This window comes from Antechinus flavipes, chromosome 1 (assembly GCF_016432865.1).
Source record: "Antechinus flavipes isolate AdamAnt ecotype Samford, QLD, Australia chromosome 1, AdamAnt_v2, whole genome shotgun sequence".
Lineage (NCBI taxonomy): Eukaryota > Metazoa > Chordata > Mammalia > Dasyuromorphia > Dasyuridae > Antechinus > Antechinus flavipes.
This window is the reverse complement of record NC_067398.1, coordinates 261,212,039-261,226,797: the sequence shown is the minus strand read 5'-3', so window position 1 is coordinate 261,226,797 and position 14,759 is coordinate 261,212,039. Positions and strand designations below refer to the sequence as shown.

At 36.6% G+C, this 14,759-nt stretch overlaps 1 protein-coding gene across 2 annotated transcripts; it reads right to left on the bottom strand.

Annotated features, from left to right (window-relative positions):
• Positions 1–1,312: 1,312 nt before the first annotated feature.
• LOC127564325 (parvalbumin, thymic-like) lies at positions 1,313–12,010 on the bottom strand. 2 transcript variants are annotated; one of them, XM_052000799.1, is made up of 6 exons: positions 11,873–12,010; positions 11,075–11,258; positions 10,292–10,359; positions 8,308–8,440; positions 7,373–7,482; positions 1,313–2,642 (listed from the first exon to the last, which is right to left on the bottom strand). In XM_052000799.1, the coding sequence occupies exons 3-6, from the start codon at positions 10,350–10,352 to the stop codon at positions 2,617–2,619; spliced, it is 330 nt and encodes a 109-aa protein (XP_051856759.1). In that variant the 5' UTR covers positions 10,353–10,359; positions 11,075–11,258; positions 11,873–12,010; the 3' UTR covers positions 1,313–2,616. The 2 variants fall into 2 exon arrangements, with proteins under 2 accessions (XP_051856759.1, XP_051856754.1); XM_052000794.1 differs by lacking the exon at positions 11,075–11,258.
• Positions 12,011–14,759: the final 2,749 nt, after the last annotated feature.

Below are 14,759 nucleotides of genomic sequence, written 5' to 3'. Positions count from 1 at the left end.
TCCTGCTGCCAAGGACTGGTTCTTATTAGTAAACTTCCCCGATTAACCAATTACCCCTAATGAAACCTATTACTAAACAAGCTGGTACTTCTTTCTTTGGTATCTCAATATTTTCTCAGAGGATCTATAGCCCTATAATTGACATATCAGGGCAAAATGGTTCAAACTCCTTCTAATTGGAATAGCTGGCAGGATAATTTGCTCTCCTACCAACGCTGTGTCCTTACAAGTACTTAGCAATAGTTCTTGGAACATAACAGGCACTTAATAAATGCTAACTTGTTTTCTTCCTCTCCCCTCTTCTCAATTTTCTTAGTATTATATTTATTTGTGTACATTCGGTATATCTCCATACTCTTAATACAAAGTAAGCTCTTTCAGAATTGGGAGAGCTTTATTTTTGTCCTGGCATCCCCAGAACTCAGTATAGTGCTTTATGCATATAATAAGCACATAATGGTTTGCTGAAAGAATGAATTGTATGTTATATATTAGCATAGGAAGAGAAACTTTAAACAGAGGGGCTATCAGTAGGAATATATGACAATGACTGATACAAAACAAAGAACTTACCTTTCTTGTTGCCATATTCATTTATTAAGTCATTTATTCATTCTTCTAGACTTAAATGTTAGCTACTTCATGAGAACTTCCTTGATCTAATTTAACTAAAAGTAATTTCTCTCATTTAGTCTCACAGAAGTTTTTTATTATGCTCATGTACTCATAAGTATTCTAATTTGTATCCTATTTAACCTTCTAGATATTTTATCACCTCTTACAAGATCATAAATTCCTTGAATAAGGGAGTCTTTTATTTATCTTTGTATCTCCCTTATAAAATGTTCTGTACATAATTGGCACTTAAAAGTTTCTCAAATAAATTGTTGAATCTACCTCACCCTAAAATTTTATGATTCCACAAATATTTATTATATTTCAACTACATGCACATTAGAGTGCTAAGCATGTGAATTGTGGAGTGAGTAGATAAAGCAGTAAATATAATGTTCTCTATATTCTTCCTGGTCAATACAGAAGAAATGACACATTCAGCCCAGCATGTTCTGGAAAAGAGTGAAAAGGACTTCTTCTTGGAAATCAAAGTATAGAGGAAAATTAGACATAATTTATATTTGTGCTAATACAGGATTATATTGAGTTGAAGTCTAAATCTGAGTCTGGATCATTCATAACCCTATACCTACTGAATAGATCAACTGCCTTCTTCATAGTAGTGTGATATAAATAATATGTTTTCTTTTCTAAGAAATATCAATCTTGAAGACTGGGTAAAAATCTGAATAGGATTTACTTTCCAATTTGTGGAAGCAACAATCAGACTAGAGTTGTCAATTTAGATACTATTATTAAATGAAAGTATAAACAAAAGATTGTGACAAAAGAATGAGAGCAGGGAAGATTCTTTTCTTTGGATAAGAAATCTTCCCATAAATTCAGTTCCAACTATTACAAGAGAGTAAAGAGGATAATGACTATTACTTACCCAGAAGCAGAACAAGTGTGGCCAATTTCACCTATTTCCTTTTATTATAATTCCTGAAGTTGTATAGACCATAATTGGCTTCAAGGAAGTAGAAATAAATTCAAAGGAATTTTTGTCATTCTAAAGAATTAACTGGATTCAAATAGAGACAGGCTGAGGCAGAAATTATGAAATTGAAAGACTTTAGCACCCAAGACCCTCTTTAACCAGTTAATTGGTTGGATTCTATATCAAAGATGGAAGTGGGATGGAAAATTGGTTTGGGTTTACCTTCCAAAAAAAAAAAAGGTAAATACATCTTCCTTCCCACAGAGAAAAACATTTTTAACTAAAGACCAGAAGATGGCAGCAGGAGAAAAAACAAGCAGAAAATTGCAGAGAACCCATCAGTGGAGAACCCATCAGGAACCCACTCGAGAGTAGTCCAATATAGACACCAACAGAGAAAAGCAATAGAAAGTTCAGCTCATAACCCAATGATTAAACAAGAGTCTATCAAAAGTTATTCAAATTGGAAAACTATTATACAGAAAAGTGAATATTGAATTATGTCAGAACAATAGACCATATTAATTTTTAAGTGTTTAAGAGTAAACTCCTTTATGTTTTGTAGGGTTTCCTTTTAAATAAATATGGGTGGGATGGAAGGAAGCCCATGGAATTTTTAGTTTTCTTCTTATCTCTGCATTGTGTAAATCAAGTAGAACCAAAAGTTTCCATCATCAATCCCAGACAAAGCAGATTAAAGATACCAAGAGCATGACCTTAAAAGACATCCTTGCAAGGGATGGAATAGAAACAAGGGAGAATTTTTTCACAGATTTTTTTTTTATTGTTTGCTTTACCCTTATCCCAGCTACAGCTTCAACAGTGTGACTGGTCACAGTTATGCTGCTGTCTGTGCCCTTATTTAGATACAACACCACATGACCCAAACACCTGTACATTGCAAGATCTTGAAAGCAATTGCATTTGTGAAATTAACAACACACAGCCATTTTACGAATGGCATATGACAAATACAAAAATGTACTAAGATGTTCCAAGGAGGTGCTTACTGGAAGAAAATCTGAAGTCAGTCCATATGTTGCCTTTTGGTCTAATGCCATTTATGACTTCGCCATACTTTGGAATTCTGTCAAAGAAAGAAGAAAATTAATAACTTGATGTTAAGAGTAGCTGTTAGAAGCTTTGGAAAGGAAGAAACACACAAGAGGAATCCAGAGACTTTGATAAGAAAAGGAAAAAGAAACAAAAACTTTGGTGAACAGTCTTTGTAAAAGCATAATTTAGAGCTAAAAGAAACGGAATCCATGGAATTCCATCCATTTGACAAGTTGCTATTAACCAAACTATATATGATAATAAATCATAATTTCATGATCCCCACATTCAGTTACAAAACCTCAAGCTGCATCACAAGCCACAGTTTAAGAAGCTGGACTTTAAACTACTTTAAACTTAGACTTTCAAAATGTGGCAAGAAATATCTTGTAAAAATATATTGCCTACAGTAGTCAAGTACTTTAGAAAAGATACATATTCAGATGGAGCCCCTTATGTCTGCCATCACAGAAAACTGTTTTGACACAGGGGACCAGACTGCACAGGGGAGACTCAGAATTGTAGAATGTGAAAACCCCCAAAATCATCTTGTTCAATCATTTCCCTTTATAGATAAGGATAAGGAGACCCAAAGACTTGCAGACAGAACCGCAAGGGGACCATAACTCCATTCTCCTGATTTACCACAAGCCAAGCTCATTCCACACACCAACAGCAGAAGCCAGCTGAGCTTTATATAATTCAACACTCTACTTGGATCTAATAAATTAGAGACACTAGAGTTACTTCTAAAGCGCATTCCCCATAGCAGCATAACCCTCTTCCCTCAAAGTCTGGCTAAGATTAGCATATGTGTTGCACTGCATTGACACCTGTCCCAGTTTAGCTGGGACAAACACAGTTTTTAGCTGCATCACCCCTAGCACATTCTGTTGGATGCCCTACTTTCGTGCTAGTAAAGGTGTGGGAGAAATTTCCCAGTCTGGCTAATTCTTGTCTCTTCTTCCTTATAATGCCTTCCCAGTTTAATATCTAAACATCATCCCCTGGAAAGAGAATTGATGTGGAGTGGGGAAAGGCAGACAGGGTAATGAGACCATTATTTAAGCTCTACATGAGAACATGTACTCTCAAATGTGGTTGACATGTTGGTTAGTTCTGCCAAAATGTTTTCTTTCTATTTCTTTTTTACATCTTTGTTATAAGGGGCAACTTGCTGAGTAGAAGAGGAAGGAAGTTTGTATTCTGATATGAATATAATTTAAAAAATTAAGTTTAAAAGGTAAAGTTTTTTTAATTGAAGGCATTAGCATAAATTTAGCATTATAACCAGGAAAATATTATCATTATCATTATCAATAGGAAAATAGAACATTATTGCTTTCCAGTACCCAGGATTTTTTTTTAACCATTCCTTTCCTTAAAACATAATAAAACAAGAGAAAAACCCCCTTATTCCTATAGGCCCTGGACAGATATCTATTAATATTGTCGTTGACATTGTTCAGTTGTGTCTGACTTTTTGTGACCTTATGGATTTGTCCACAGCGTTTTCTTGGCATGTGGTTTGGCATTTCCTTTAGTGTGTTCCCATTTTACAGGTGAAGAACTGAGACAAATAGGGGTTAAGTAACTTGTCCAAGGTCTCAAAGCTAATAAGTATCTGAGACCAAATTTGAACTGAGATATTCTTGATTCAGGCCTATCTGTTGTACCCTCTAACTGTTCCATACATTAATATGGATACATATTAATATAGCATTTATTGTGTGGTAATTATTCAATTAAAATGCTCATGTTGAAAAGAAACAATTCAAGGATTTATGAACTTTATCCACTAGATTTAACATTGACTACACATGTATAATTTATATTGAATTACTTGCTTTCTCAATGAGGTAGGGGGAATGAGGAGTGAGGAAGGTAAAAAATCTAGAACTCAATGTTAAATTGAATGTTAAAAATTGTTTTTACATGTAACCAGTGAAAAATAAAATTTAAAAAAGAATATTATGCTTTAATGAATTAAGCCTTATAGTACAAATCTCTAACTTCTTTCTGAACAATCAGTCCTTCAGTCCATTCTCATACTTTTCTGATTCCTATTTTTTTTCCTACATTTCTCACAAAGCATGGTAACCCAGAATCTTGATCTTGCCTAAAGTCTTTTAACCAAGATTCAAGGGCAGCTGGGTGGCAGGCAGACACAAAGGAAAGAAGGGAGGGAGGAACGAAAGAAGGATGAAAAGAAAAGAGAAAAGAAGGAAGGAGGAAAGGAAGTAGGGCAAGAAAAGAAGAAAGAGGGAGGGAAGAAAGGAGAGAGGAGAAAGAAGGTGGAAAGGAAAAGAAAAGGAAAGAAGGGGATGGGGAATGAAGGAAGGAGAGGAAAGGGAGGGAATGAAGGAAAAGAAAAAGGGAGGCAGAAAGAGAAGGAAGGAAGAAAGGGAAGGAGGGAGGGTGGGAAGGAAGGGGGAGGGAAGGAGGGAAGGGAAAAAAGGGAGGGAAGGAAGGAGGGAGGGAAGGAAGGAAGAAAGCAGGAAGGAAGGAAGGAAGGAAAGGAGAAAAGAAGAGAGGAAGGAAAAAAGCATTTAGTAGCACCTAATATTTATACTTAAATGTTTTGTCCAAAAATTTTGTAGTTCCTTCCCTTCGATGTTGGATTTTTTTATTGACTTAATTTTACTAAGTAAAACAGACATTCTTTGCTTCAATCACTAGCCTTAATCACTGTATGGATGTGGTCTCAGTCAAACCGAGTTAAAGTTTAAATTAAAGATCTTAACTTATAAAGACCAAGATCTCTCCCTACATCCAGAGCCATCTCCAAGTCATTTTGATCTATATCTTGTCATTGGACCCAGATGGCTCCAGAAAATAAAGTGAGTCTGGTGACTTCATTTAAATCTAACAAACTTGCATGTCAAGGCATTGCCTCCCTGACAGCATGGTCCTCTTCAAGAACGAAGGACAAATAAATGTTTGAATTAAATATGCACTGGACTCATTTTTCCCCCTCACAGCAGCCTTGGAAGTTAAATATTATTATTACCATCATTTAATAATTGAAGAAATTGAAAAAGACAAAAGTTAAGTGACTGACCAGGTTCACAAAGATAGCGAATGCTTGAGGATGGATTTGAACCCAGATCTATGACCTTAATTTTACAGTTTACAAATCGGACAACCAGAGAACCTATGCAATTTGTCCAAAGTTACACAGTTGATTAGTGATGGTATTTACCAGTGATGGTACTTTGACCCATGCATTAGGACCTCATCTATACAAGGTCATCATTGGTATCTAGGATTGCTTGATGGTCATCAGAACCACAACTTAAACTGATGTGGATGGAAAATCTTGCATTTTTAACTTCTATATAGAGATGCTAGCAGTCTGGACTATGGAAGAGGGATGAGAGAGAAGAAAAAAAAAAAAGGAAGCAAGCCCTGAGAGACAAGTGCTATACCCATCTATCTCCTTTTAGCAATCTGAAAAATGGTTGTCAATCCCTCCCTTCTCTACTTGCTATTCCCACTTCCCAAGACTTGTCATGGATGAATGAAGTGGTCACAAAAGTAGAATGCATTGAATTCCTTGGGATATTGGGGTATTATAAGTACAAAATGATAAAAAATAATTTTTTTAGCTGAAACAGAGCAGTATTTAATGAGTTTTGGACTGATAGGATAGCACCAAATACTTAGTCTTTTTAATTCTCTGCCATGGTTTGGTATATCAGACTGACAAATTATCATGAATCCATAAGAATTTAAGGAAAGGGAGGCCCTAATCTGTGGACAAATAGGATTTGTAATAATAAGAATAGATAGGGGCACAGTGGATAGAGGGATAAATTCTGCTGATCTCAAAAACTTCCTCTTGGCTGGTTGGGAGACTTCAACCTAAGGGGAGACTCTAGGAAGACAGACAAGACCTTTGGTGAGAGAAGAAGAATTTTCTTAACACTTATGGGCACAACCAATCCAACAAGCATTTATTTAGTTCCTGCTGTATATGTGACAGGTGTTGTGATCAAGTACAATTCTTTTGTACTTTGTATTTTTCACCAGGTAAAAATAAAGCCTCTCCTGTATTTATTAGCCTGATTGTTCACATGCAGACCTAAGGTTCTTTATCCTTGCTTCTGGGGAATACTTTTCCATACTCATGGAGTTCACAATGATATTTGGAAAGTGCTTTAAAAATCTTAAAGCACTATGCATTTTGTTGTTCAATCATTTTCAGTCATGTCTGACTCTTTGTGATCCTATCTGGGACTTTCTTGGCAAAAATATAGAGTGGTTTGCCATTTCCTTCTCCAGCTCACTTTACTGAGGCAAACAGGGTCAAGTCACTTATTTTCCCAAGCACTTTCCAAATATTATTTCATTTTAACCTCATTACAACCCCAGGAAGTAAGTGCTACCCTTATCTCCATTTTACAGACGACCAAGCTGAGGCAGGAAGAAGTTGATTTGCCCAACAATGAGTGTCCAATATTGATTTTGAACTCAGGTCTTCCTTATTCTAGTCATACTATAGTACCTTGCTGCAACAATAAGGCTACCTTTATTTGTATAAACATTTTTTAAAAGATACAAACCATAGCATTGACACTATGCATTTTATGGATATCATCATGAATTCCATGAGTATGGAAAAATATGGGAAAAAATTGTCTTATTTTTATCATAGGTTTTTTAAAATTGGTTTTAAATGTGCAATCTATAGTTCAGTATTTTAGATCACTAAACATCCAATATGGGCTAGTCTCTAGAGAAACCTTTAGTAAAACTCACCATCCACTCCAATTTTGCCATCACCATCAGAATCTCCAGCTGTGAGAAAAGTCTTGGTTTCATCAGGTGTCAGGGTTCGGGCATCTGGGGCAAAGTTCTGCAGGAAGTTCCTAGGTTGATAAGTGGTTATGTTATATCTTTTATTTCTTTTTCAAGATTCACATATAATTTTTAAAAGAATACACACTTTGGTCTTCATAGGCACACAAATGTGGTCCTCTATCCAGTTCGGCTTATATTTGGCCATTTTGGCATGGCCTAAACATTATTCCTTGGAAGACCATGCTAAAATTCAAAAACTGAAATAAGTTTTCCAACAATATAAATGTAAGCCGGTGACCATCAGAGTAAGACATAATAAACAAACAAATTTTTTAAAAAACTTACCTAACAAAACATAACAAAAAACCCTAGAAGGTGAGCAATGTGTTGAGCAAATAAAAGAGATTTTGTTCTGGGGGCTGTGTTCTTCACAGAAATACCACCCAGCAGTCCTTAATTTAGGATAATAAGATTATAGCTATAGAGCTGAAAGAGACCTTGGAACAGGGTATCTTTAGCTTTTTGGTGAGCTGAAACTCTTGGGCAGTGTAAAGAAGCCTATGGAACTCTTCTCAGAACAATGTATTTAAATGATAAAATATAAAGCATTACAAAGGAAATCAAGTATATTGAAATATATTTATCTAAATTTTTTAAATTCAAGATTATAAAACTTGTATTAAAAACCCCTTCCTAAGAGGCCATCTCTCAGGTTGTAGATAAGAGTTCTAACTGTTAAATGACTTGCCCAACATCACAGTTAATGATAGCAAAATTGGGATTTAAACTCAGATCAACTGCCTCCAAATCCATTACCCTTCCTTACCATACTATATGACTTAGCACTTCACTTATAGTTTTCATGTTAATACAAGGAACAAGGGCACCCTTACTGAAGTTCATCTTCTTCAATGTAGCCACTTTTGTCCTGGTCAAGAATACTGAAAACTTTCTTGATCTGATCAGGAGTCTTGCCAGATAACCCAACCTTGGAGAAGAAGGTCTTATAGTCAAAGCTGCCAGCAGCTGAAAGAAGCAGAGATCCTTGTGATTTTAGATATTTTTTAAAAGAACCTAAAATTCAAGGTTTCTAAGTCAAAGATTATGGTCTGTTCTACAACTAAATTTTTACAGACAATGAAAACGAGACATTAGAAAGGTTAAGTGATTCATTAAGAGTCACACAGCTAGTAAGTGTATAAAATTTTTGGTGTAGGCAAGATCAAGATTTTCATATTATTCCTAGCACATATTTATTAGGAGGAAACAAACTAGAATATCAGAGGCTGCCTATTTTATCTGGTAGAGGACTGGAATCATACTTGGTTAAAGTCTTTCCTCTGACATATATTAGCTGTAGAACCCGGAGTACATCACTTAATCTCTCAATAACCCTAGGAAACTCTCTAAAACTCTAAATTATAGAGCAGGTGTTGATCTGCATTTTCTTCCCTGGGAGTTCCCTCTATAAATAAAATGACATATCTGGTATATTAAAAAAAAAAACCCAGAATATCACATTATAAGCAGCTAAAAAGATCTGTGCATGGATATGAGTTTCAGCCAAGTCCTTGATTGGCATTTCTGATTATCAGTGGCACTCACGATGTTTATCATCCAAATATAGCTGGATGATACCAAAAAGAAGCCCTTCATTGCATTTTAAGTTCAGTGCTAGTGATTGGACAGCACTAAGTACCAAGGCAACAACTTTGCAGTGTTTTTCTTTGCTTACTAAAAGCACTGCATCTGCTTCTGTTCTCAAGTAAATCTTCCCAAATGAGCTCAGTGAGTAGGGCATTTACTCAGCATTCAAGGCATAGCAGGATTTATAAGAATATTCTTTGTTCTCTGAGAGTCAATGAATTTTAGTAGAAAGTACATTGGAATCAAGAAAAAAAGTTTTAGTTCCCTAGTCATTGATATTATCATTATCCTAGTCGTTAACTTGCATTTCATTCTCTTAAAACTGAAAGGGAACTTAGAGATTATTTAGCACAATTTTTTCATGTTACAAAGATGGAAACTAAAGCCTAGAGAATTCTTAATCAATTCAATCCAATCCCATTTAATGATATTGATATTATTTGTAAATGCATTTATTTGTGCATTTATACAATTATTTGTATAGCACTTAATTTATTTGTAAATGAGATATTATTTGTAAAGCACTTAATAAATATTAGTTTTAAGATGGATTAGATTGGAAAAAGAAAAGAATAGGTATTTATTAAGCATTTACTATGTGCCAGACACTGTGTTAAGTGCTTTAAGTGCCTACTAGTTGCAAAACACTATGATAGGCACTGGGGATACAAAGTTAAAAACAAAACCAAAAAAAGACCCCATCTTGTGCAGTTTACTTTCCACCAAGAAGGTAGAATTTACTTAATTTACAATTAAGTAAATATAAAGTATGTACAAGGAGATTTCAGAGGAGAAGGAGTTCTCATAACTGGGGGAATCAACAAAGCTGATAAGAGCTGGCACTTATGCTGTAGCTTGAGAGAAGTCAGAGATCCTTAAATGCAAAAGTAAGGATCGAATGCAGGCCTACTTGGACAAAGATGTGAGGCAAGAGATAGAATATTGTGTTTGAGAAACAGCTACCAAATCAATTTGATTGGAATGAAGAGTGAGAATAATAATGTCAAATAAAACAGATTAAATGATATGCTCCAGAACATACTCATTAGTGCCACAGCTGGGGCTAGAATCTTGGTTTAGAATCTAGGGACTCTTTCTAATACTGTGCCTCAGTTTCCTTATCTCTAAATTAGTCTCTCAGATCCCTTCCAGTTCTGACTTCCTCCCAGCCTATTGCAGTTTTAAAAGGAAAAAGAAGCTGAAAGCTCAGAAACAGATCGGGCTCCTCACCTTTGCAGCTGGACAGAGCTGCTTCGATGTCCTTAGGGGAGAGGATATCTGTCATGCTCATCTTGATGCTGTAAAGTAATAATTGAGTGTGAGTTACTTTGCCCTTGAAATTGTGGTCTGTCTTTCTTTTGTAGAGGTTTTAGTAGAAACAGCTTTACTTGGAATATTTCAAACTATTGATACCTAAAAGAGTCAAAAGGAGACATTAGTTGCCTGGGATTTGGGCAGGGAATGAGGAATCACTTGAATTTTCCTCACCTGTGATTAAGGGATTTGAAGAAATACTTAGAAGCCAAGTAATATATTTTTGGGCAACAATCCTGCTCATCAGCCAGATATGTCCTAAAGCACTGAAAGCACACCACTGAAAAATCTGTTTTAAAAGTATCTTTCAGTGATTAAAAGGGAATGGCATTTAGTTAAAGAAAATTGCTACTTAGAATGAAATCAAACAGGCTTTCCCTACCACACTGTGCTTTTTGTCTTGATGATGAGTGAATGATGGGCTACAGCAGGTTTCATAGACCCCTTTGGCAATCTGGTGGAGCCCATAAGCCCCAAATCAGAATAATATTTTTAAGTGATTGAAGCAAATGCTAAATTTCTTTTAGAAGTTAGTTAAAATAAAAATATAAACTTTCCCATCCAACCAAGTTCACAGTCCCCCTGAAATAAGATAATCTTGTGCTCCAGGTTAAAAACCCTTATTCTACAACACTCATAGGCAATGAAAAAAGTCCCCAGTATTAAAGAAAAAAATCATCCATGACTTGCCATACTTACTTTCCTTGGTTATCCTTTTAAATGGATGCAAACACTCCGCCCCCTGATGAGGAAGCTTTGCTTGGGAATGGGGGAAAGTATTCAAGGGAACCCTTTGTTCCTTTCCTCACTTCCCAAGGTGGGATAAACCAAATCCAGTCCTTGGTTTAGAAAGCAGCCAGATCTCAAAGCCAATCTGTTCTTCCTGAGAACCCAGAAAAAAATTGTCCAATGGAAAGTTTCAAGGACTTCCAAAGTATTCCACGTTTAGGTGGCAAAGAGAAACTCTTGCCTATCCCGAGTTAACAAGCTCAGGCAACCGGACCCACCAACAAGAACCTGATCCAAAAAGCCACTCACTTGGAAACAGCTACAGTCTTAATCTCCTACAGCCTCAGAAAACTTCCTAATGAACAAACACATTCCCTATTTTCCCCCCTCCAGTTAGGGTTCTCCCCACCCCCTTCTTTTGCCCTCTCATGGGCCAGTGAGTCCAGAGCAGACATGAAAGGCTAATCACAACCTGTGCTATCTTGAGTAAATGAGCACAGAAGTTAGGATTTTTCTTGGGTGGTCCTGACACCTTTCCACCCAAACTCTTTGTGATCTGGGAGTTAAGCTGCAATTCAACCACTTGCTCTTACTAGTTAGTCCCTGATGCCTTAGAGAGGTCACCCAGCAACGGCTACTTTTAATCCTCTGCCTCTTTGTGCTGTGATTAATATAAAAGATTATTTCCTTCAGTATTTGGGGTTTATGCAAGCTTGTTTGGCGTTAGGTTCCTTTTTCCAAACCTACAGAAGAATTTGTTCTACTTACCTTTAGGATGTTCTTGTCTCTATTAAGAGGTGTTATTGGGAAGCAGTGAACTTTCCTTGCTGTCCTCAAGACCTGGTTCCTACTTATATACACATTAAGTTGTAGACCATATACAGATTTTCAGTCTGGGTATCAGGGATGGAGTTGGCTGGTGTCAGATGAACTTGCCTAACTAATCATCTCGAACTATTTTTATCTCAAGAGAATACATATGATATTTGCACATGAAACAAGATGAGTAGCTACAATTTTGAAAAGGGTTTCACCAGATTGAATTTCTTATGATTTAAGCAGAAACTTTTGACTTCTCCATAGGCTCAGGACCAAGAAGAAAGACAAGTCTATTGGGCCAGACCCCAGGACTAGAGAATCAGCTGAACCAAACCAGTCTTGCAATGAGACTTGATAATTTTTTTAGTGTGATAACTTGTTAGTATCCTGAGTAGATGATGTACACAGAAAAAAAGTCAGGGAAGAATCCTGGCCTGCAATGTTTAGTTTATAATTTACAGAGAGGAAATGAATAGAAACAATCTGAATTCAGTTGGTTGAAAAGAAAAAGAGGGAAACAGCTTCTTTATTCTCTCTTCATGCTAGTTTAGGGAACATTTGACAACAATTTGGTGTTGTGAAAAGAACTAGATTCAGAGTCAGAGGATCTGACTCTGCTATTTACTTACTATGTAATCACTTAACAACTCTAGGTTTCAAATTCTCCATCTGGGAAGTAAGGGAGCACAGGGACTTGACAGGACCTGAGCACAAATTCAGGCTCAGACACTTAGTAGCTGTGTACCTTATTCCTGTGTGCCTCAATTTCCTCATCTGCAAAATAAGGGAGAAGGAAATGGGAAATCACTCTAATATCTTTGCCAAGAAAGTCCCAAATGAGGTCATGAAGAGTTGGATACTACCAAAAACGACTGAATAGCAGTCAAATAAATGAAGGTAGGACTACATGGTTTATGAAATTCCTTCTAGGTGCAGATCTAGGATTATTATTACCTCCACTTTAAGAAGTAAAGGCATGAGAGATCCCATGAGCTCCTTCCTGCCTAAGTGAAATCTTGATCTTAAAATATGACCAATTTCCCATTTATTTTCAATGTTTACCAATTTTATTTCCCAGATCCTCCCTCACCTTCTACCTTCTACCTTCGTCCCAGGAGGGCAGTCAGTATTATTAACATTTCAACCAGTCCATCAGTCATTAAACATTTATTAAACACTGACTATTCCCAGGAGCAGCTAAGTAGGCACAAGTAGGTAAAGGGCCAGCCTTGGAATAAGGAAGCCCTGAGTTTAAATGCAGTCTCAGATGCTCACTAGATATGTGAACCTAAGCAAAGTCACTTCACCATATTTGCCTCCATTTCCTCATTTGTAAAATGAGCTGGAGAAGGAAATGGCAAACCACCCCAGGATCTCTGTGAAGAAAACAGCAAATGGAGTCACAAAGAGTCAGAAACCACTGAAAACAATTAAACAACAAAATGACTATAAACCACATACTGTGCTAAGTTCCAAGGATACAAGGAAAAGCAACCTCATAATCTAATCGGGAGACAGCATGCAAATAACTTCGTACAAGCAAGGTATATGCAGAATAAATTGGAGATAGACAATAGATGGAAGGCACTAGAATTAAGGAGAATTAGGAAAGATTTTCTGTAGAAGATAGGATTTTAGCTGAATTTGAAGGAAGGTAGAGATGAGTAGAGAAAGAACTCCAGTCATGGGGTATATAGCCAATGAAAATGCCTGAAGGATGGAAATGGGATTTCTTGTTTGAGGAATAACAAGGAAGTCAGCGTCACTGGGTTTCAGAGTAAATAGAGAGAGTAGAAGCTTTAAGAAGAATGGAAAGGGAAGGAGAACAGGTTCTGAACATCAGCGGTTTTTATATGTGATTCTGGAACTGAAAGGAGCCATTCAAGTTTATTGAATGAAGAGGGAGTATGAGGTAGGGGGAGAGGGTATGTGTGACATTATCAGACTTGTCATTTGGGAATATAGTTAAATGGAGGATGGACTGGAGTAGGGAGAGGTTCGTGGTAGAGATACCAATCTCAGGTCATTGCAATTCTCTAGGGATGGGGTGATGAGAGCCTACACCAGAGTGATAGTAGTGTCATAGAAGAAGAGGAAGAAGTATGCAAGAGGTTTGACAAAAGTAAAATCATAGACCTTGATGAATGAGTAAGAGAATGAGGAGTGAGAGAAAGTGAGGAGGCAAGGAGCACATCTAGATTGCAAAATGTTTGGGGGGTGGGGTGGGACCCTCAACAATAACAGGAAGGTTAGGAATGGGGGGAATTAAGAAAGGAATAATGAGTTTAGTTTTAGACATGTCTTGTTTAAGATATCTCTGGGGCATCCCCTTAAGCAGCTGAGATGGAAGTCTGGAGGTTAGGAGGACGGTTAGCGCTGACTTTCATTTGAGAATCCTTATTGTAGAGATGATATTTAATTCCATAAGAACTGATGAGATCACCAAGAAAGAAGACCCAGGATAGAGCATTGAACCACAACTATAGTTAATGGGCATGACAAAGATCCAGCAAATGATCTGAGAAAGGGTGGTTAGATAGATAAGAGAACCAAGAGAGAGTTGTATCACAAAAACCTGGAGTGAAGAGAGAATCAAGAAAAAGAAATTGATTGACAGTGTCAAAAATCATAAAGAACTCAAGAAGGATAAGATTGAGAAAAGATGAGAAAACATTGGATTTGGTAATTAGAGATTACTAGTAATTTTGGAGAGAGCTTTAGTTGAATAAATGAAGTCAGAACTATAGTGGAGTTGGTGAAAAGAGAAACATGGAAATACCTATTGTAATGACCTTCTCAGGTTTAGTTGCAAAAGGCAGAAGATATATGGAACAAA

Bases quoted from the DNA above. Each gene is read 5' to 3' on its own strand.
- LOC127564325 (XM_052000799.1), bottom strand. From the start codon at position 10,352: ATGAGCATGACAGATATCCTCTCCCCTAAGGACATCGAAGCAGCTCTG. The intron at 8,441-10,291 runs GTGAGGAGCCCG...TGCTTCTTTCAG, and splicing joins AGCTCTGTCCAGCTGCAAAG to CTGCTGGCAGCTTTGACTAT. The intron at 2,643-7,372 runs GTGAGTTTTACT...TTTCTTTGACAG, and splicing joins TGGCAAAATTGGAGTGGATG to AATTCCAAAGTATGGCGAAG.